General features: G+C 42.2%; 3 protein-coding genes across 13 annotated transcripts in view; all 3 read right to left on the bottom strand.

Annotated features, from left to right (window-relative positions):
- The window catches only part of LOC134616348 (receptor-type tyrosine-protein phosphatase S-like), a 69522-nt gene extending 64193 nt beyond the window's left edge, over positions 1 to 5329 (bottom strand). For all 11 annotated transcript variants that reach the window (XM_063461162.1, XM_063461164.1, XM_063461167.1 and 8 more), the window contains exon 1: positions 5009 to 5329. The gene's annotated coding sequence lies outside the window, so the exon portion shown is untranslated. The remainder of the gene's footprint in view (positions 1 to 5008) is intronic.
- Positions 5330 to 8238: 2909 nt separating this feature from the next.
- fem1a (fem-1 homolog a) lies at positions 8239 to 11974 on the bottom strand. The gene has a single exon (XM_063462444.1). The coding sequence runs from the start codon at positions 11796 to 11798 to the stop codon at positions 9945 to 9947; it is 1854 nt and encodes a 617-aa protein (XP_063318514.1). The 5' UTR covers positions 11799 to 11974; the 3' UTR covers positions 8239 to 9944.
- Positions 11975 to 15870: 3896 nt separating this feature from the next.
- On the bottom strand, positions 15871 to 18240 carry LOC134617420 (C2 calcium-dependent domain-containing protein 4C-like). Its single transcript, XM_063462657.1, has 3 exons — positions 18137 to 18240; positions 16872 to 17619; positions 15871 to 16730 (listed from the first exon to the last, which is right to left on the bottom strand). Exons 2-3 carry the CDS (start codon positions 17586 to 17588, stop codon positions 16176 to 16178), a joined length of 1272 nt encoding a protein of 423 aa, XP_063318727.1. The 5' UTR covers positions 17589 to 17619; positions 18137 to 18240; the 3' UTR covers positions 15871 to 16175.
- Between the last annotated feature and the right edge of the window lie 3641 nt (positions 18241 to 21881).

The following is a 21881-nucleotide window of genomic DNA, read 5'->3' as shown; positions in this document are numbered from 1 at the left end:
TCAGTCGGGGAGTCTGTCTCGGTAAGTGAAGAGATGAAATGCTTGTCAAGGGTAACAGACTTGTGCACGGATGCCTTCCACCAATGACTAGCCATTACTCTCACCTCTGTCAAGCAAACACTTCATCCAAACTGGCATCCTTCAGTGCTGCGGAGACAGAGTAATCATGAAATGCCACAGACAAATGTGGAGGTGCATTCAAGAGCCATGTCAACCAGGCAGGCCCGGCACCTGCACACACATATTAAAGACTGCAGAATGCTCCTGCTGAATCAGGAGGCAGCCTAAACTTCCGGCTTTTAAGTTTTCCCTCTGTGATTTGTGATGATGGAATAGAGCCACAAGTTTCCTGGACATCGTCCCTTTACCATCCTGCATGGTAAAGGTCTTCATAGCAAAGCTGTTTCACTAAAGCAATAAAGATGTTCTTTCAAAGGCAACTGGCATATGGAGGCACGCCAAAACCTTTTCTTTTATTGGATGACTAGCGCTGACAGCAGGGTTTAAATAGGTGGCACAAGCACCGGGCTTATTTGCAGGGAAATTTAAAATCATTAAGTCTGCTGTAATGTGGAATTACTCACATAAAGACTATTTTTCAGTTTACTAGCTGCCGGTGAGGTTGTAATTAACAGCAGTGCTTGGAGTTGAACACACAAGAACGCAGGGGTAATGTTTGCATTGTGAACCATCCTAGTTTGGTGTTTAGTTTTAAACACAGTGTATCCAAATAAAGCCTTGGGGGGTTGGGACTGCTATTAGTGTTGTGGGTATTTGATCAGCAATGATGCTGCTGAACAGTAAGATTCATCCTCTATGCAACATGAACTAAAGTGTATGGGTTTACATCTAATAGCTATAGACTGACAGTGCTATCCTTACAGCCACAATGCTATGAATCGGCTAAGAAACCTGAGCTAACTTTATCAAATCCAGTCTTCTGCCACACAGCGTGTACCATAATGACATAATGGTACTAAAAAAGGGATTGCAGTATATGACAGCTATACAGATGCAATTTTTCTGCCTCCATGAGCATTCGCGTGGCTTTATTACACCAATTAAACCAAAGCCATATGATTTTATGCTTTACAAGACCTCCAATCAGAATGATTTTGCCATCACTTCATCCAAAATTAACTGATGGAAACGCTATACTACACTTTCCTCAAAGAGAAGGGATTTTTGTTTGCTTGTTTTACTTCACGAGTTGAAAATACCTCAGAGAGCAGCCAAGTGCTGCTGTGGAGGAGCATGGATTATTCTGTCAAACATTTAATGACGGCTAACTGGACGCTTCAAAACAAATGGTATCCCCTCTTTCACCAAGTCCTGATTAGTCAGTTTGTCTCCTGCTTTATCAGCCCTCTTGTCAGTCAACCTTATCCTCCTAATGACTCCTGTCAGTCAGGGATGTAACTGTCAACCCGTGTCAATGGCTGCACGTCGTCCTCCCGTGACTTGATAACGAGCTGTGCACATCAAAGCATTTGGCCATTTTCAGCGCAAATGTTTGCACAAGGAAAAGCCTACAAACCCCCCCCCCCCACGCCTCATCTTGAAATGCGCCGAAATTTCAACAGGAGAAACTTCTGCAACGCCCGATGATAAGAACGAGTTAGCTGTTCTGAAAGAGAACAGGGCTGACCCAGGGGAGAGCGAGGTGGCGGCGGCGGCAGCAAAACCTCGTTTGCATAGGGGAGGAGGACGGGAGGAGGGAGGGCTGAAAATGAAGGTGAAGATGTCTTCAGATGTGGCAGTTGTGATGAAAAGAGAGGCAAATGACTGAAGACAAGAGGTGGAGAAGAGAGGTAGTGGAGCAGCGTGCATTATTCATCCCTGCTGACACATCAGAATCTCTGATTCATCTGGAGAAGGGCATCAGTCAAGTCAAAACCTATCTCTGAGCCTTTACTCATGTGCACGCACGGAAACACAGACCCATGAAGAAAACACACACACACACACACACATAACCGCAAGTGACCCTTGTGGTCGATGAAAGGATCATTATGGGTCTGGTTTAAGAGACGCATCTTTACATAACTAGATTACAGTGCAGGTTTCAACTGTTATAGCAGCTACCTAATACTTTTTTGTGTACTTTAATTATTTGTACACATCATCAATTTTAAACTAGGGCAGCTGTGGCTCAGGAGGTACAGCAGGTCATGTACTGACTGGAAGGTTGGTGGTTTAATCCCTGGGTGCTCCAGTCTGCAAGATGCTGTTTGAAGTGTGAATGCTACATAAAAAAAGTACTGATGTATAAAGAGCTCTGAATGTTTGACTCGAGTAGAAAAGCACTATATAAGAACCAATCCATTACACACTAAGCATGTCTCCATGCATTCTTGGAGCCAGTTTTGAACTTTTATCATTAGATATGGTGATGAATCCATAAAGTGGTCATTTAGTATGTGATTGCTGATAATTGTGTGTGTGTTTCTTTGCAACTAATGTCCTCATATGAATAATCTGATGGCTGGTTGATTAACAAAATGAACATATAAAATACCACAAAATATACTTCCTACATGCTATAGAAAGGCTCAGCCACCTCATTTAACCATTTATGAATTAGATTAGCTCAGAATTACTAATTCGACCACCAGAATTTTGAAAAGCATCAATGCTATGCTGCGATCATATGATAATAAGGAAAGCTGGTTTAATGCCTAGCCATACTAAAGATAAGGGTTAGATTTGGATATAAAACAAAATAGTTTTAGTTTGCATCCTGATAGCTCCCAATTCAAGTTTGATTCCAGTTATTAGGTCAAAAAATAGATATTTTGATTTTTAAAGGGTATTGTTTTGAGTAATGCGGTCCCTCCAACCACATTACACAGGCGTATCGGCTTCATTCTGCATGCTGTATATGAATTGCTTTCGGGAGCATATAAATAAACAGAGGCAGAGCAGACAAAAGCTCACTGTTTGGAAGGCTTTGAAAAGGTCAATTAATATCTATTCCTAGACAACAACAAGTTGTTTTTTCCCCCCTTCTTGTAATACAGGTGGCTACGCTCCCAGCATCAAAGTTGCACGCCTTTATGTTCTCCTTCCTTCCTTCCTTCCTTCCTGGTAATGGAGGGTAGGCACAGAGCCTGGCAAAATCCAAAGATGGGCATAGCATGTAACACAGGGGAAGAACGTAAGAGAGCAGAGCAGTTAGGGTAACGCTGCAGCGAGAATCTGGGAATGAGACTTCAATGAAGCCTTTGACTTGGAAACCAAAGCTGCTCCAGTGGGAGCACACGTCACCCGGCATATTAAAGTCTGGATGGATCTTACAGTGGTATCTGTTCAGAGGGAGCAGAAAACCATTGAGGCCCATGGTTGAACCCTGTGAAATGCTATTTAAAGAGTACATGCCATCACTGATTTCATAAGCTACCGCTCCTAACAGCGCGTAGATGAATACCTATGGGGCCAAGAATCTCTTGACTCTTGGAAGAGAATATCTGATCTATTTCCAGCACACAGAGGTAATTTGCCAGTTCAGTTATTCTGCTTCCACCATAATGACTTCCTTGTCATAACGATGCAAATATACACATTGCTTGCCATCTTATGAAGGTGCATAGTGTAGCCTTCTGTTAAACACAGAGTGGAGCTGAAAAGACGAGGGGGAAAAAATCGGGAGGGGATCTGCTAAAGAGAGGAATCCATGCATAAAAACGACTGATTAAAATAATTAGGGATGTGGAAATGGTCTGGAACAATAACCAGCAAACACAAGGTGCCCCAGGGAACATTTCCCATCTGTGTGTGAGGAGGAAGACCTCCCTCAAATTCACCAGGACAGCGTGATTTTCTAGTTTACAGAGGCCACACAGCGGAAACCCAGAAAAACTAAACAGGCCCTTGAAGTTTACATGATTAAATCCCAAACGGGCAATAGCCCTCGGAAAATGTGTCAGGACGAATCGACGTATCATTAAATTACATTCTGCCTGCACGCGTGACTGGCTGTGTTAACAGTCAAAACCTTGTGTTTATAATTATAGACATCTGAGAGGTCTATGGACTAGAAACACTGCCTATATGTGCAGATGGGCTTGTTTTAAGTAATGCTGGAGAGTAGCAGATGCAGCAGCAGCAGCACCACTCTATTGTCTAGGAACCAGTCCTGCTAAATAAGTCCATCCGCTTTGCCACCTGGTGCCTTCCATACCATAAATGATTCACAAATATTGGTATAATAGCCTGTATGGATTCATAATGTGTCTGCGAGGGCCCCTTTGAGTATGCTGACATAATGACATTATCATAGTGTTATATTTACTTTGGCGTGGCATCAGTGAAATTTAGACACAATAGAAACAGAACTAAGAGTTTTCTTTCCTTTTTTCTTTCTTTTTAAAAATATCCTTGGCGGATATACAAGATGCCTGTGTTACATAGATTTGATCATAAAGATTAGCTTTTTCTTGTCTGAGTCTGCTGTTTATATTTTTCTTTCTTTTTCTTTTCTTTTCTTTTCTTCTTCTTCTTTTTTTTTAACAGTCTTTAAAAAAACGGACTCAACATAGACTCATCGCGCCTGGAGAGTGCTTTAAAGGGCCATCAAAATAAAAGCCACTTTTAATGACAGTTGATGAGGAACAAAGGCTTTGCCAGTCTGCCCAGGTCCCTCATGCTGCCCAGCCAACAATAAGGAGGAGGGGGGGATGAAGAGGGACGCGCACTCACAGCGTTGTTGCCAACCAGCCTGATCTGCACAACCTCGTTTTTTTGGGTTGTTTTTTTTTTTACCCAAACGCTTGAAACAAAATCTGAAGTGATGCTGCAGCTGCTGAGTAAAAGAGAAACACCACAAAGAAACACCCCGGGAAAGACTGAGCGGTGAAATTCCATCCGGGCTGGGATCTACTCTTACCGCTTTAGTTTCCAAAAGGCTATTCGACAAGTAAAAATGTAACCAGCCTGGGTGGGGTGCACGACTGCAAACATTAACTGTTAAAATAAATATACATATATATAAATGGATGGTGCGGGTTACCTCGGTAGGAAGTGCTCCGTCTTCCTTACTGTCTGGTAGATTCATGTGGGTGGATTTGCAGCTGGAAGCTTCCTTAGAAACAGCAAGGATAAATGTAATCCAGTGGCAGCTCCACTCAGATGAAGGTCTTCCTTTGTGGAGGGTGCATGCACACATCGCCGGCGTTTCCCCCCACACACACCGTCCTGGCTGTCCACCGACCTCTCGGAGCGCAGCGGGTCACGGCTGCTCCTCAGCCCTTTTGTCGGGAGAGCATTGCTGATCGGGCGGCCTCAGATACTGCTGGTTGATGTCATTGATACTCCCTGCCTTCTTCCTTAATGCCCTCCTCCTTCCCTCTCCTCGCCTACCCCTCCCAGCTCTCTCTCTCTCTCTTTCTCTTTCATGCACACACCGGAGCACTCCCCCCACCCCTCCCTCTTACACATGACGTGATGCAGGCAAGATCTCCAATAGCAACCGTATCCCCCATCACCTCTATTACCCCCATTACTTCCCCACTTCAACCCCCACCTCCTCCAGCTCTCGCTGGTATCGCTGACTGGTGCAAAAGAGGCAGCAGCTGTGGCAGGTTGGTCTTGTGTATTGGTGACTGATTTATTTTTTTATTTTTTTTGCCTCCACTTTGCTCCCCAAGGAGCTAAAATGAAGAGAAGCACCCTAGACCTCTTAGATTCCCATAACATAGCATCTAATTATAGCTGCTGGCAGGAATAAAGAGTCAGAGGCTCATAACGGCTCCCACTGAGCAGAACTCCCACACTAAATTACAGCTGGACTCTAAAATATTGTAGGGAAATACAAGTCCTGGTGAGATGTTATGGGAATGCATTAATAATTCCACAGGAGGTAAATAACGCAGTAGCATCTGAGGACAACAGATGGAGTTTAAAAGTATTATTTATTGTTCTGGAGACAGACTCAGTAGCAAGTTTATAGGTTCACTTGCCTAAAATGAATGACTATTAAAGCCAACAACAGTGCAACAAATCCACGTTCATCAAGGTTATGGTCAGCTTTCATTTAAGCTGCTGATTTAGTTTTACTTTTAGGGTTACATCACTGGCTGAGCATCAGTATCAACCGATATTGATGAGAAGGAGTGTTCTGGTAGCAGCGGCTGATGTTTATCTCTTGATGCATACGTATACATCATATATACCAGTACTGGTATTCTTGGCTATTTTAGGCTGGAGTTAGCAGTAGTCTATTATAAATGAGCTGTTCCTTATAATTTATTCAGTCCTGTTATATTAACAAAGGTGGATTCATTGATCATTTATATCAGTGGGGTCAAATGTGTGCACTTTTATCATTGGTTTTCTTAATCTACAGTACATATATATCAAAAATGGTTTTCAGGGGATTTAATCAATATCACAGTAGCAAAGGGTCGGTAAAAATATATGGAAGTGACTGCCGAACAGGTTAATGTAAGAAATGAATCAAATGAAATATAATTATCAGGATAAATGCCTGCAGTTAAACAATGTGTGTGTAATGTAACCAGTTTAGTGTATTAGCTTATCTTCGTTTCTGGCGTTGCCCACAATTGCCCATAAATTTGATTTAAAATATCAATAAAAAAAATGAAAAACAGGGCAACAAAGCACTATTCTTTAACCTGAAGCAAATTGAAATAGTTCAACATAGGACTTTGTTATGTCTAGTTTAATGATCTGGTGCTATTTGGGTGACACAGCATGACAAAAGCAGCAGCCACAAGGGCAGATTGTGAGGTGTTGGAGTGTGGTGCTGGACGTTGGCATGACACCTGAGCATGTCACGAAGGAGGTTTTATATTAACCTTTCTGCTGACCCCCATAGAAAACCCTGCAAAAAGACTCAGCGCCTCCCATCTACCAAGATTTCTTTTCCTCTTTACCTAAAAATGCACATTTAGCGCTTACATTTTTTTTCAAATAAATGCCATCCTCAACAGCTCATTCTCTGTTTCTCTATCCGTACAAAGACTTCTTTGTCAGAGTCAGACTCTCTGCTGAAAGAGACACAAAGAAAAAGAAAATCAACCCACCACCACCATTTCTGCCTGAGAGCTACATTTCTGAGCATTTCACATGATCTTAAAGGAACAAAAGACTTCTTGTCTGATTGATTTTCTTTGTTGCTAGTGACATCTAGTGGGAAGTTACTATTATATGATGTTACATTTACTTGAGGATGGAAATATGAACAAAGAAAATTCATGACTCCAGGTTTAGGTATGTCAGTATTTCTATGCCAAGTCTCTTCAGTTTGCAGAAGATAAGTTCCTAAAAGGAAGCCGAGCTTTGGGATTTCCTTTTTTTTTTGCCTTTAAGTACCAAAAATACACCTTCCTCTTCTATTTATCCCAATATTACCACTTGTAAATATCTTATGTGAAGAAGGGCTACTTCCACAGTTATTATAACACAATAAGTTAATGGCCATTTTTACCTTTAACAGAGGGGTCAGGTCAGCCATGGGAGACCATGTGGATTACGTCAGTGTTCACAGTTTCTTATTTCATGACTGTTATGCAGGGTGGACGCTACATTTACCACCTGGTGTTTCTCGACTAGCTGCCACCACGCTGCCCGATTTAATGTAGTTAAGCTTTTATCAATGGATAGCTAATATTGTGTCTGTTACTATAAGAATAATGCCGTCTCTGTCGTCCGTGCGCCGTCTCTGCCAGTCACCCTGTGACCTGCCTGCCCGACTGTATAGCATTACAGTATTCCCATTTTCAGAGTGGAAGCTAGGGCAAAAGATCCCTAAAATTAGCAGGGTAAGTGGCCTGTCTCTAGCACTACCCTGCAGCAGTGACGTTAATTGCACTCTATTTATATTTTAAGAGTGCAGGACTCTGAAAGATCAAGTTTCTGTTATGCTTTATTTCAGGGTGCTGGAGTTTATGTGAGCAGTGGAAAGCCTGCGTAATGAGAGCTCGCAGATTTTGTTTTTGATACGTGTGCACTCCAAGATAATGTCACTTCCAGTGTCCAAATTAGATCATTTCATGGACCTGTCTGGCACAATGGCATGGTAAGGCTGTTATGTCCTGCTGCTATCACAATGCAAACGCTGCCGCCATGTGAGCAACAGCGCTCAGACTGAATAATTAAAATCAAGACATCAAAAACTGGGATTCATTTCCAGCTTTCCAGCTTAAGTCAAGAACAACTCTCATTCACATTTTTGCACACAGACAAGAGCCACAGGAACGCTGACCCGACATACAGGGATTCTGTTGTGATACTGATTTTATTCAGGCATCTCCAACACACTTTTGATCTTGAGTTATCGCAAATCTGCTGAGAAAGACAAAGGCAGCGACAGTTTAGAGCCTGAATGTAAGGTGTTTAGGATCTTCCAGAGCCTCTTCAGTGTGTATTTCAACTTTTTAGTGGTGCTTAACACAGACTGACAAATAAAATATTGCTGAAAACACAAGAAAAACAACTAAATATAAGACTGAGATGCAGGAATGGCCAAAGAGCCAGCTGTTCCTTTTTGTTTTCTGTGAACTGCATCTGATGTTAAAGGGAAAATTCACTCCAAGGCAAAAACCAACACATGATCCTCGACAGTTGATTTGTGCCTTTTTTATAGCGACAAGAGCACGTTCAAAGGTCCGTCGTTGTCCCCACAAACGTCATGAGGCTGCTTCTTTTGCATTAACTTGGATGTCTTTCATGTGGATTTCATTATCCTGGGAAGAGGCACGCGTCAGGCTCTGTTAGAAACTGTTCATTCAGACATAGGTAGAAATTAAGAAAACATTCTTAGATTTAAATATTCAGAAGATACCAAATTATTGTTAAAGAAGCAGCCCCAATCATTTAAGTTATCATATTAGGATGAACATGTACAACAGAGGGGAAAAAAAACAAAAAAAACAAAAACAACATGTAAATCCTGTTCATGCAGTGACTTTTAGCTTCACAATTTTTGGAATAATATTAACAACTGCATAGGTTATCTTGTTTGGAGACTGGGGAGTGTTAAATAATGGCACCTGTCTCTTTTTTTTTTACTAAGTCAGAGTGACGCCCTCATCCCTAGTCTCATAAAAGCCTGACAGAAACGGTGCAGCAGGCTGACAAAATACTGTCACAGTCCAGTCAATGTTCTCCTCAAGCTCAGAGGTTCATGTCTGTAACTTCATATTATTACTTTTGCTTGTAATCAGGAAGAAAACATTCATTGCTTTTTCCATTTTGCCACCAGTTTACAGTTTGTAACGGAACATTTGGCACAGTACTTTCAACACCTTCCCAGCGTCAGAGAAACATAACAGATGGTACACCGAATGCGAACAAGTAGAACCAGGCACAAAAAAAAAGAAAGAAAAAAAAATGCCAGCAACTCGTTGAGTTTGTTCAAATATTTCCTTTCTGAATGAATCTGCTAAACAACAAGTGAGCTACCACAGTCACACTTCATTTTCATGCATGTTATCTGGCTACTTTGATCAGATGCTTTGTGTCAGTAAGAGCGAGCCCATTTCTCATACACTTCAGCCACTAGCAAACCCACACAAACCCCCATCAGCTTGTACCGCTCCCTTTTTGCTTGTTTGTTTTAGAGGGAGACACTGAGAGGAGATGCATTAGAGTCTATATGATGTTAACGTTTCACCCAGCATTAAGTAGCAGTGGAAACCAACAATCACTTTAAAAGTCTGTGTTAGAATAAAGCAACAACTGACCAGACCTCTGGCAGACACTTAAGCCCAGAGGGTGGATGTTTATTGCTATTGGTTTGGTCTGATAAAAACGTTGGTTACAGTCAGCAGTGGAGCAGAAGTCAAGAGGAGACTTGTGTCGAGCAAAAAAACCCCCAAAAGACTAGTTTGTGTCAGGTCACAGTAAAGAATAGGAGAGAACGGGTAGAGTAGTTGCTGGGATGCCTCTTCAGAAGAAGGGGGCGGTCGATGCAGAAGTGGAAGTCAGTGCAGCTCAATGAAAGCCTCCATCTCTTCAGAGATGAGTCCCCTGTAGGGCAGTCTGTGCTTTTCGATTGCACGTGCTGCCAGGCACTGAAGGGTGATGTAGTTTAGGGGGTAGAGGGCCGGGTGCCCGCTGCTGTGCTCATCCAACAGCTCGTAGGCCGTCTTCCTCTGTGCATTTGTGGCATCGAAGTGAGCTCCAGCCTTCATGAGGAGCGCCATAATCTCCGGACAACCGTTGTTAGCAGCAATGTGCAGCGGTGTGTTGTTCTCAGAGTCCCGCGAATCAACGTCCGCGCCGCACTCTAGGAGCAGTGCAGCCACCGCCTGGGAGGGGAAGCGGCCTACCGGGTAGCGGCCGACAGATGTCGTTTCCTTGTCTACGGCCATGTGCAGGGGGGTGAAGCCGCTCCGCCCTCGGGGGTTCAGCTTTAGAAGTCGGTACACTGTGTGCTTCTTCTGGTGCTCCTGCTCCGGGTTGCACTCGAGCTTCTCCAGTAGAAAGATGAGGTGGAGGATGATGGAGAGGGCTTTGGTGAACTGAGGAGCTTCTGGGGGATTATCCCTCTGTGCCACAGCTCTCTCTACCTCCCTCACGCTTTTCCCCAACACAGTCATGAGATCATGGAAGGTGATGCGTGTTGACAGCGAGCCTTTTGCCCGGTCTTGAAGAACAAATGAGAAGAGCTCTGCAAAAGACAGGAAACTTGAGGCTGTCATGGGACTGAGAGGGTCCAGGTTGCTTTGCTGCATGTCTAAAGCGTACTTCCACAGACTTATGCAGCGCTCGAAGTTGCCTGAGTCAGCGTACACAGCTCCCCTATAGCGGATGTAATAAGACGTGTCTGGATGGGACGGGCCCAGGATGCGCTCGCGAATCAACAGGGCCTGCATCCTCATTTCGTCCGGGTCAGTGATCAAAGCCTCGAGTTCCTCTGCAGTGCACACCTCCTGTGCGCAGCCATAGGCGGGGATCGGGGGGCCGGGTGGAGGCTTGGCAAGAGAACCTGTCTTTTCCCCTGGCTGCCTCAGCTCCATCGCCCTCCTCCAGTACCTCATGGCGCCCAACAGATCACGCTTTTTGTCCACAAAAGTAGCCCCTAGGAGTTCAAGTGCATCGATGCGCTCCTCTCTGGAGGTACGAGGCTGGTGGGCGAGGTACTCCACAATGTTGGTGTGACCCGTCACGCTTGCAGCCAGGAGCGGGGTCATCCCGTATCCGTCTCTCTCCATGCGGGCATTGCACTTCAGCAGCATCTTCATGATGTCCAGACTACCTGACTCGGCACAGTCGTGTAGGGCAGTGTTTCCTTTCACACTCTTGCGGTTAACATCCGCACCGCGATCCAGGAGGAACTTGGCTATCTCCTTGTGGCCCTTGTAGCAGGAGATCATGAGGCAGGTGTGGCCGTGGCGGTTGGCGACCTCCATGTCGGCTCTGTGCTCCACCAGGTAGCGGACGATCTCCAGGTGACCGTCGAAGCAGGCAGCTCGGAGCGGCGTTGAGTTAGTTAGTGTTGCATTGTTTACCGAGGCACCGTGTTTCAGTAGCGTCTTCACTACAGGGAGGTGACCGGCTGCCGAAGCCGCCCAGAGCGGCGGAGCCCCCTCGATGGTCTCGCCGTCAAAGTTCACCGAACCCCCGAGTTCAACATTCGCTTTACAATGTTCAAGGAGGTAGTCCACCACCTCTAAATGTCCGTATCGAGAGGCTATCAGCAAAGGGGTTCCCCCCTGTGTTTTCTCCTCAGCCAAAGCCTCCAGCTCCTCTGGACTTTTGTTGCTCAGCAACTTCTGGATAAGTTTCAGCTTACCATCTCTGGCCGCGTTGAAAACCGCCGTCGATATATCCATGTTACAGGCTCTGTGCTGCCTCGCTGGGCTCCAACTCCATAACCACCCGTGGTTGGGAAAAAACGGCTCCGACTGGTTTTAAATAGCTGAGCGCTGAGATCTTAGTTTGGACTCGGTTTCTAGCTCACATCTTTCTGCCATTTTGAGGGTGCTGTCAAGATGGCGTCTATGTTGTTTGACAGGTCTAGGTTTACGATGACGGTGAGGCATTGTGGGTGATGTAGTGTTGGGGGAATTTCCAGTTGTCAAGAGCAGGAGGCTTTTCCTGGAAGATAAACTACATTTCCCGTGATGTGTGTCAGTTAAAGAGCTGCCAGCTGATGGGTTCGTTTGTTGTGGTGATCTCACCAACAAAGCGCAGTGTTTCCAGCTGATTCCCCGCTTACAAAGCAAGTATACCCGAAAAGAGTTGTAATTAAAACGGTAGTTGCTACGTATAATAAAAGTCGGTGTAATCCACCCGCTGGTGGAACATATGCTGTGTTTGATATATAGTTTAGTCTCACAAAATTGTACACCGTTATTACACAGTACTGTGCAAAAGTCTCGAGCCGCCATTCATTTCTTTATATTTTGAGAGGAAAATCGAAAATTTTTAATTTTTCTGAAAAAGTATATATATACAAAAAAACAAAAAACGAACAAACAAAACTCCGAACAGTCTTCAAAATCAATATTTGTTATGGCCGCTTTTATTTTTCAACTCAGTCTTAACTGAGCTTTCTTTCAATTTCTTTAAGTAGTATTCAGAAATAGAACAATCAGAGCTCTTATCCGGATGTTTTGGTTCATCGTCACTCTAAAAAATAAAATTGGCACCAATCAGTTTCTTTCCATGTGGTATTACATAATGGATGAAAATCTTTCTCCATGTTTTATAGATGTCTTCTTCATACATATTAATGATGATTTGAAAAAAATAAAATAAAGAAGGGAAATTTGGATGCAAAAGCCTTTCCCCCCTGTTTCCCTTCCTTAAGAATGACTTCTTGACAGCCAGCCACTGAGTCCTTGTGATGATGTGTCATTGAACAGCAGATGGATGAATCAAAGGGTCAGATGCATCTCTCAGGATCTGTGTCAGGTCATTGCTGGATTTTTTTTTCTGATACTGTTCATTTGCTGTAAATAGTTCTTTTGTCCTCCACTTGTCTGGTTTCCTCAAACATTTTAAGGACACCCTTCACACCTTGCCCAGATATGTCACATTTTTGCCTGAAAGTTCTGTGGGGATCACCTTGTTACCTCTTTGGCATCTTCTTATTCATTTTTCATAGAGTCAGTCAAAGTAGTGTGTTGTTTTTGTGACAGGCTGAGAGTAACAAAGCGCCAAAAGAGACAATTTAAAATTTGTTCTCTGGTTAATCCCTTAAGTCGGGTATCTTTTTAAGCTTGCATGATTCTTAGGTCAGTTTTGACAAAAATTGATGAAAAATAAATAAGTAACAATAAAAATAAACAAAACAAACAAACAAACGAAAAAACTGCTGTTGCAGGCAGCTGAAATGTTGGATTCTCCTCCTTTAGAGAGCTGCGTTATGTTGAGCTGTGACTGTCTGTATGCACATTTTATGAATGAATCCTACCAGCTCTTAATTCCAATCAGGATTTTCAGTGAGTCTAAAGTAAATAGCACAATATTCTAAATCTAATGATTATCACCAAATAATCAAATGACAGAATCCTATCTCACAGGCAGCGAGGCCTCCTGCACTGTGAGCAAACAGTCACCATCATCCCCTACTTGCCATTAACTATGACTACATATTATTTTGGAAGATTATTACTTAGGTTAATGTTATGGGGATAATACAGTTTTAAATATGACAGCAGGGAAGAGATTCATCTTTGCTTTTTAAAAAAAAAAAAAATCCAAATGAAAACAGTAAGGAGCTGGAAACCTACACCACTCATCCGAACAGTTGTTAGGTCACATAACTCTGTCCTCCTACTCAACGCCAGGGGCCAGAATATTGACTTGAATGTTCAATGCCAAAAGCTGTAGCCTACGTGCTTCATATGACTTTATCTTATTTGTAAAGTGGAAACTGGAAACATATAACATATGTATAAATACACTGTGGCATGGAAAGTTGCTATAGCTGATGGTTGAGCAGTGACTGGATTAAAACATTAAATGAATTCAGAGGATAAATGCTGCTACAATGACTCAACACCTTTGATTGGCACGGCAGTCAATTTCAGTCCTTGCATTCAGTAAAACATGAAGAGGAAACGCAGTCTGAATGCAAATAAAAGCTTCCACTGTGCTTCTCCTTTAAAGCCTCTTAAAAATATCGTTTCCAGTCTGTCTCATGAAATCATAAAAGTAAAATTTTGAGGGAAAAAAAGACATTATTTGGTCACATTAATTAAAGCTTTTATGCTTACATAAGTGTTTGTTTGTTTGTTTTTAATTCGTCAGAGCTGAATATTTTTTAAAACCATCTGACTGTGCTGCAAACAGTCTGTTAATGAATAAAGAGATTTTTGATGGACCCTGGTTGCTGTGTGGAAATGTCTTTATGCATGTGTGAGAACATTTTCCAGCGAGACCCGCAAACCTCAAAGCAACAAGACCACAGGCGATAAAACTGCACTCACAGAAACAATCAGGACTTTTAATTCCTGCTCCATCATTAAGATGCTGATCAATAATATGGATTACCTCAAGTTAAAAACAAAAAAACCCTTCATCTTCATTTGATTGTGTAGGCTGTTGTTGAGCTCTGGATTTTTTTTTCAGTTAGGAGGTTATTAGATGGTTCAAGTTTCATAATTTCCCTTCTTGAGTATTACCACTACGGCAGCTAACATACTTAATTTTCTTTCAGTTTTATCGCTCTGCTCTTGAGTTTGTAGGAAATTCATCTCCTTTTAGCTTACAGATGAATGTTTCCCACAGGCTTATACCAGTGAATAAATAGAGGTCATCACTCTTATGCACAAACTTGAGCGTCTTCTCCCAAGTTTTTACATTTTTATTGAAATCCTGGATTATTTTCTGCTCTGGGTCACCAAAGTGTCTGCCTGATATATCGGGGGGGCAGGTGGTGATTGAAACAAAGGCTGTCTCAGCACTTATTTTATAAAAATGAAGTGACGTTTTGATGATTTAGCCTTTCAGGGCTCACTTGCATGTCATTCTGCTGTTGCACCAGCAGAGGAGGCAAAAGTCCACGTTTGATATTGTTGCTTTTTTTTTCTTTTGCTTCTTTTTTTGTAGTGGGACTTCTGCCATGTATGTCTGCCAAATGTACAAGTGTGGATTGCAGTGTGTCTTCTACATTTCTTTTATTATCCTATAGTAGCACAAATACATTTCCACTTGTCAACCCAAATATTGAACTCATAAATCGAGACCTAACCCCCCTGTGCAGACGGGTTATTTCCAGAGAAAGACAGTGTGTGCCAGTAACTGCTCCTGGAGAGCGCCTGAGCCATGATTACCACCAGCCTTCTTAATAACTATTTGAAACTCACTGGAGGACTGAATAGGAAACATGCTTTTAAAATTAAACAGGGAATTTGAATGCACACAGAAACAATATTGGGGGGGGGTGTAGGTATTTGGAATCAAAAGGCTCACAAATGACACCCAGCTTGTGCCTGGCTCAGAGGACCCAACCTGAGGGCTGTTTGCAATAATTGAAAACTTGGGTGAGAAAATGAGAGTTTTATTATCATTTCTGGGGATTTCTGGGGCTTTCATGTGATCCTGGGGATTAATTCAAAGACAAAAACCACACAGAAAAAGTGCAAGGCGAGACAAAAGCCCTAGCATGGTTTTTATTTGTGAGTTCAAAAGCACATCACAAAACAACAGTCATATCAACATTACATTTACTGGCAATTAAAATCTAATTCCACATATATAAATTCTCTCAAGCACACAGAGCCATTATTAATTTCCATAGTGACGTGCAAATGCTTACAGATAATATCACCGCATTCATTACGAAGCAATAAGCAGCTCCAACTTAAACAAGATTGCATAACAACTGATATGACACTGAGCCACAATACAATGCTCATCAGTGAGAGTAAAACTGTTTGTAACTCAATACTCAAAGAGAAATATGCACAAACGAGGATCACAGCCCCACTGTTCACATAGTCACTCCACTGATAAGCCTATAGGTTATTGTGGGCTGACCCTAATTTTGAATTTGAAGAACTGGCAAAGCGAGACTTTAACAGAGACCTTCATTTTTTTTCTGTGCGCATACATAACCCAGTGTGGAAGAAACATCTTCCTTGTCATCTGTGTGCTTGCTCCTGTCCAGTATTTGTCAGAAGGGCGAGGTGGGATAAAAAGATTGGGGGCCCTCAAGGTGTGGACCAGCTCGTGTCCGCCAGAGTCTTGACAGGGGCTCCCTAGAGGCCTGCGAGCAGCTCACTGAGCAGCACCTCTCTTTCTCCAAGAAGCACATCTCTCTTCAGGCTGGTTCCTTTGTTCACTACCTTTACTTTCATGGCCAGAGTCTTTACCTGTGCCTGAGGCAGAGCATCGAAAAAAAAGTCTTCATTGAACACCGGATTCCTGCTGTTCTTAATGATGGTGCTCCTTTGTTTCTGCTGCTTACCAGGATTCAGGTAGAGTGCTACGCAGCAGTTGATGCTTTTAAGGTCTGTCTGCCTGTCGTAAAGGGCCTCGGCTGTGAGCACGCGCACCCTCAGCCGGGCTGCCTCCCTGTCATAGTGAGTGCTCAGCCTCAGTTTCCCCCCCTTGTTGAGGTTTATAGTGTGCTCGCGCTGACAGAGGTCTGATGCTGCTGCTCCCCTCAAGCCACCGCTTTTACATCCACGAAAGGCGGGAGAGGGAGGGCAGCGCATTCGGCGGCGCTGCATGTTGGGGCTGTTGTCTGCTGAGCTGCATTCATCAGTGGAGAGGGAACTGTGGCGTGCCAGGGAACGTTTGGCACGAGACACCTTGAGGGAGAGAGGAAAAGCAACTGTAAACATACAGAAATAAGCCACTAGCTGAATCAAACTAGGAGGAAAAAACTGTTACACACTCACTGATGATTTTGAATTATAAATTGTGGCCATACATGAGCATATAGTCCTCACCTTGGCTTGTGTCTCCTGTGTAATAGAGCGCAGGAGAGAGGCAGATCGGGAAAGGAGAGGTGAGTTAAAGGGAGATGACTCGGCTGAGGAGCAGGTGTCACTCTCACCACCGCTGAAATAGCGGTAGGGGTTGGGGTCAGCCGGGGCCAGTAGGGTTCCCCCTTGGGAGCGCCTCTGGGAGTTTGGGGAGGTGAGAGGGCTGCTGGGGTCGCTGTGGAAAAGGCTTTCCTTGCGTCGGGTATGAGGAGACTCCATCAGGGTGGAAAAGCCATAGGAGGTCTGAGCCTTTGGGACATACGGCAGAGACATTGCAGTCTGTGACTGTGGGTCAGCGTTAGTGTTTACATCAATACCGACCCTGTCCATAGATCCAGCACCAGGCTCATCAGCGCTCTCTATCTGGATGATGTGCCGGTTGGCTGATTTCTGGAGATTGCGGGAAAAGAGGCGAGGGCTGCAGGGGTTCTTGCTGCTCCTAGCTCTGGGGCTCTGGCTGCAGATGGCATGGTCAGAGGCTGAGGGTCTGATTTTGGAGCAGTGCTGAGTTTCTGGGGTGACAGATTCTTCTGGGGGGCAGCAGATAAGTTTGGGTGGGATGAAGAAATCGGGAATCTTCTCTGGAGTGAGTACATTGGCATACACAGAAACAGGAATGGCCTCTGTTGTCTGCGGAGGCTGGGATTGAGTCCCACTGCGGAGCTTCTCCAGTAGCCACATGCCTACTCAGACGCCCCAGCTAACAGTTTTTCTATTAAGAGAAGAGTGATGTACAAAAAAGGCAGATAGAATCAAAAGAAACGCATCCATTGATCGGAGTTCAAATGTGGGTTCCCAGAAGACATTAACCCTAGATCAAATTTGTTTTGCCCTTTACACCTCAGTAGAAAAATACGCTTCAGATTCAGCGGGTGAGTGAAATGATGACTAAACATTTAAACCAGAAGTAGCATTAAAACAAAACAATAAAAAAAAACGCTTATCTAACCATTTACAATGAAGACTTTAATTGAATGTGGAATTAGTGAGAACACAAGCTAAAATTAAATTTCATCTAGATAATTTAAACGAACATTGCGAAAAAAAACCCGTTTTCATTAAGTTTAACTATTTTTTCATCACTCTGCAGTCATTTAAATCACCGAAAACGCAAATATTTCAAGTAATATTAAAAATGCACGCGCAAAGACGAGTCTAAATAACTTTTTCCCACCAGATAAAGCCGTTAAGTCCCGCTGCGCCGCACAGCTGCAGCCGAATAAACCCACCTGTTGGCTGTATGACTCTTTCGCTTCAAAATGACTGATCGCTGGCGCGCGGACTCGCTCAACCTTTCCAGACACTCTGTGCGTAAAAGGTATTTTCCCGACAGTTGGAGCCCAAGTGTGATCCACTACCCTCCTCGCCAGTGGGAAAGGGCTGTTAGACCAGTCGCTCTCGCTTTATATGATGGGGTCTCTGACTTCTGAGCCAATGAGATGATCGTGAAACCTTCCCATGATATTTACCATGAAACTGTTCCCGGCGCAGGCATGGAAAGGGGAGGGTGGCGGTGGGGGTACTCATTTTGAAAGCTGTTGCTTCATCACCCACAAAGTGTTGCAAATTATGTGGGTTTTATATCTCACTGCCTCGTTGAATTTTAGAGAGAGCACTGTGATTGCATTTGGCACTCACGTGAGAGCTAGTCTCTAATGGACTGTGAGATAGACCCATGTAATACACGGTGCACTAATGCATGCAAACAGGGAACCTTAATTGGACTTCCTGGTGGCAAACTGAGCGTTATGTGGTCTGACAATATGCTGCGTTTTTACCAACCATCTGAAACTCGTTTACCAGTGATAATGCAGGGAAAACTCGCGTCTTTATGCTCAGAGAAACTGAAATAGAAACGGGAAAACAGAAAAACACGTCATAATATATATTTAAAAAAGAGAGAAAGAAAACATAATGAAAAACAATTTTAATGACCATCAGAAAGCAAGTTAAACGGAGGCAAATTACCACTTTGCACCTCATTTCTATGCATCACATTCAACTAATGAAAAAGACCTCACAGTATTACATTTTGAAGCTTAGGCATTGAATATTTCTCTAATATCCCACTGTTTAACCATGGACTGAATCTGATATACTGCCAGAGAACAAGCCCTCGGATCCACTGACTCTCTGCTCTCTGTACCAAAAACTCTGACAAAGACCTGTGGCAAAGCTGCCTTCTGTTTCTCTCGAGATGGAACTCCTGTTGATCTGAGGAAGGCAAATCAAAGGAGAACATCAGATGAATGAAGCACAGGATACTTAGAGCTGAAGCAACATGTTGAAAATATTGGCTGACAAAAAACAAAAACCCCCAAAAGAAAATAAGAAAACAAACAAACTATATTAATAATAATAATAATAATAATAAACGTACAGGTACAAATATTCACTGCTTTACTTTCTTACCTGCCAAGATTTTTGGCTTCTCTTCATCTCCTCTAATAGTACCATCTTCACTTTGTTGGACTTAAGTTGTAGAAATTTTCAAACCAATTAACCAATCACCAAATCAGGAAATCAGAAATCAAGGACGATCATCAAATTACTTTAGTTATAAGTAAATTAAAAATTTTATTTCTATAGCACTTTTAAAGACAAATATCACAAAGTCCTTCACAACAAAATACCGGGTATTAAAAAATACACTGTAAAAACAGTAGTGCTAGTAGTACTTTTTCAACATTCACCCCCCACCACCACCTTTCTTTGACTGTGTCAGTTCATGACTTTTTCTCACTATTTTGGATTTGTGCATTTTTTAAAAATTGCCACAGTTTATAAAGCTATCAGATAACCCACAGGCTCTTCTTTTCTTAATATAGTTGGTTTAAATTTGAATTATTGTATGACAAAAATATCTCCTCTGCTATGTGTGAGCTGGGGTATGAATGCAAATGAATGGACTATAGTAAAACAACAACCGAATTATACATTTATTTCGTGCTCCTGAAAGCTAAAAATAAAGGCATCTCCTGTGTGAAACAGAGCCAGTCACTAGCTGAGTTTTCCAAACAACATAAGGCATCTGAAATATGCCAAGCCTGGATAGTAGATCTGATCACAAAACTACAAAATTACATAATTTGAAATGGGGGAAGTCTAAGAAAACAAAACAAAAAAGAAACAAAAAAGAAAGATAACTCGGAAAACCTAAATGTGGTCAAGACACTTTTCCTGAAAACATTGCATTTGTTCAATTGTAACCATGTACTGCTCAAAAGATCTACAATATTTAATGGTAAAACAAACAAATAAATAAATAAATAAATAAATAAATAAAACCCTGAACAATGCAAAAGTAACATTAATTGACAATTTGTCTTTGTCTTCTATCTGGGCCTGTTTTTGTTTGGAGACAGCCAAATAAAAAAATAAAAAAATAAAATAACTCAACCCACAGTGTCTTTTGCCAGGTGTTAAACATGGAGGTGGATCTGTCATGGTATGAGCAGCCATCTCGTAGGAGTCATTTGGACCAGTCGGTGTTCTGCAGGGTTTTAAAAATGGCCAATAAATACGAAGCCATTTTAGAGAATCAGCTGAATACCTCGGAGATATAAATATTAAAGCAAAAATCCACAATCTAGCTAGACCTTGCCAAACATTTCTAATGTGTGTATGACTTGTTGTTTTCACTATTTGGAAAGTCTGCCCATCATTATACTTTAAGTCTATCAGCAAAAGCAGATATAACACTATATGTGTGTTTGTGTACGTGGCCTTACGTGACTGAATCATTAAACTACTGTTGCAGTTAAAGGGGCCGTAGGGTCTGATACATACATCCTTAAATCTCCTTGTGGTCAGAATCGGATCTGCTTGGCTTGATTCACAGTGAAAGTGGGCAATCCTGTCTCCAACAGCAAACCTTTGTCTTTACATTATTAAACCACTGAATTTATTTCCATTTCATTTGCCTTTAAAAGACTATTTCTTTTCATCACAGTTTAGTCTTAGTTTAACTATTCAAAACCTCAATCTGCACAATTGTGAACAACAGGTCTTACCAGTTGGACACCTGAGTGCTGTACGTGGGAGATAAAAGCCAATTAGTTTTTAACATTTATTTCAATGTATATACTTTCAAGTTATTTGATTATTATAGTTATTAACAATTTTTCTCATAAAAAACTGCATTCAGAAAACGTGAATTAGCAGAGTTGAAACTCAATAAAACTCAATAAGTATTTTCAGACATATATTAAGAGATGATATTTGATATTTTTACTGCCTGACAGCAGACAGAGGGGAAAGCAGAGGAAGAAGGCGTATGAGAATGATCTGCATTCACCATTTTTCTGGATGTACAGCAAGGACATTTATACTTTAATGCTTAAAAAAAGAAAAATATAGTCTCACATGACCCACCAATGCAGGTGTGTGAACTTGGAAGAAAAATACTCAAGACTCTCAGCTGTAATTTGTGCCAATGGGACATTTACAAAGAACTAAATATAGGTCCGAAATAATTAAATGAGAGCCATTCATGCAATTTTTTTCTGAAAGTAGACCGTTGTCAATTATAGATAAATGATGAGCCATTAGATTTGTATGAATTATCCACTGGTCTAGCTGTGAACGTAGACATTAAGCCAGGCAACTATTTACTGATCCCATTTGGAAATGCATGTTTTATCCCTGCACGGAGTACAGACATGTACTGCAATCAAGCAGTCCAGTGAGGTTTTCAATTTATTCCATTAAAAACACAAAATAATAATAAAAACAAAAAAATATGATGATAGTGGATAAAAAGCATTGCAACTGTTTAACCATACATTCAATTCAATTCAATTCAATTCAATTCAATTCAATTCAATTCAATTCAATTCAATTCAATTTTATTTATATAGCACCAAATCACAAGAATCTTTATATAGTATGATAAAGACCGTACAATAATACAGGGAAAACCCCAACAAACAGAAGATCCCCTATGAGCAATCACTTGGCAGCAGTAGGAAGGAA

The sequence above is a fragment of the Pelmatolapia mariae genome, linkage group LG18 (assembly GCF_036321145.2).
Source record: "Pelmatolapia mariae isolate MD_Pm_ZW linkage group LG18, Pm_UMD_F_2, whole genome shotgun sequence".
Classification (NCBI taxonomy): domain Eukaryota; kingdom Metazoa; phylum Chordata; class Actinopteri; order Cichliformes; family Cichlidae; genus Pelmatolapia; species Pelmatolapia mariae.
Note: the sequence above shows the minus strand (reverse complement) of the source record. Positions and strands in the feature narration are given on the sequence as shown.

Bases quoted from the DNA above. Each gene is read 5' to 3' on its own strand.
- fem1a (XM_063462444.1), bottom strand. From the start codon at position 11,798: ATGGATATATCGACGGCGGTTTTCAACGCGGCCAGAGATGGTAAGCTG.
- LOC134617420 (XM_063462657.1), bottom strand. From the start codon at position 17,588: ATGTGGCTACTGGAGAAGCTCCGCAGTGGGACTCAATCCCAGCCTCCG. The intron at 16,731-16,871 runs GTGAGGACTATA...CTCTCCCTCAAG, and splicing joins CACAGGAGACACAAGCCAAG to GTGTCTCGTGCCAAACGTTC.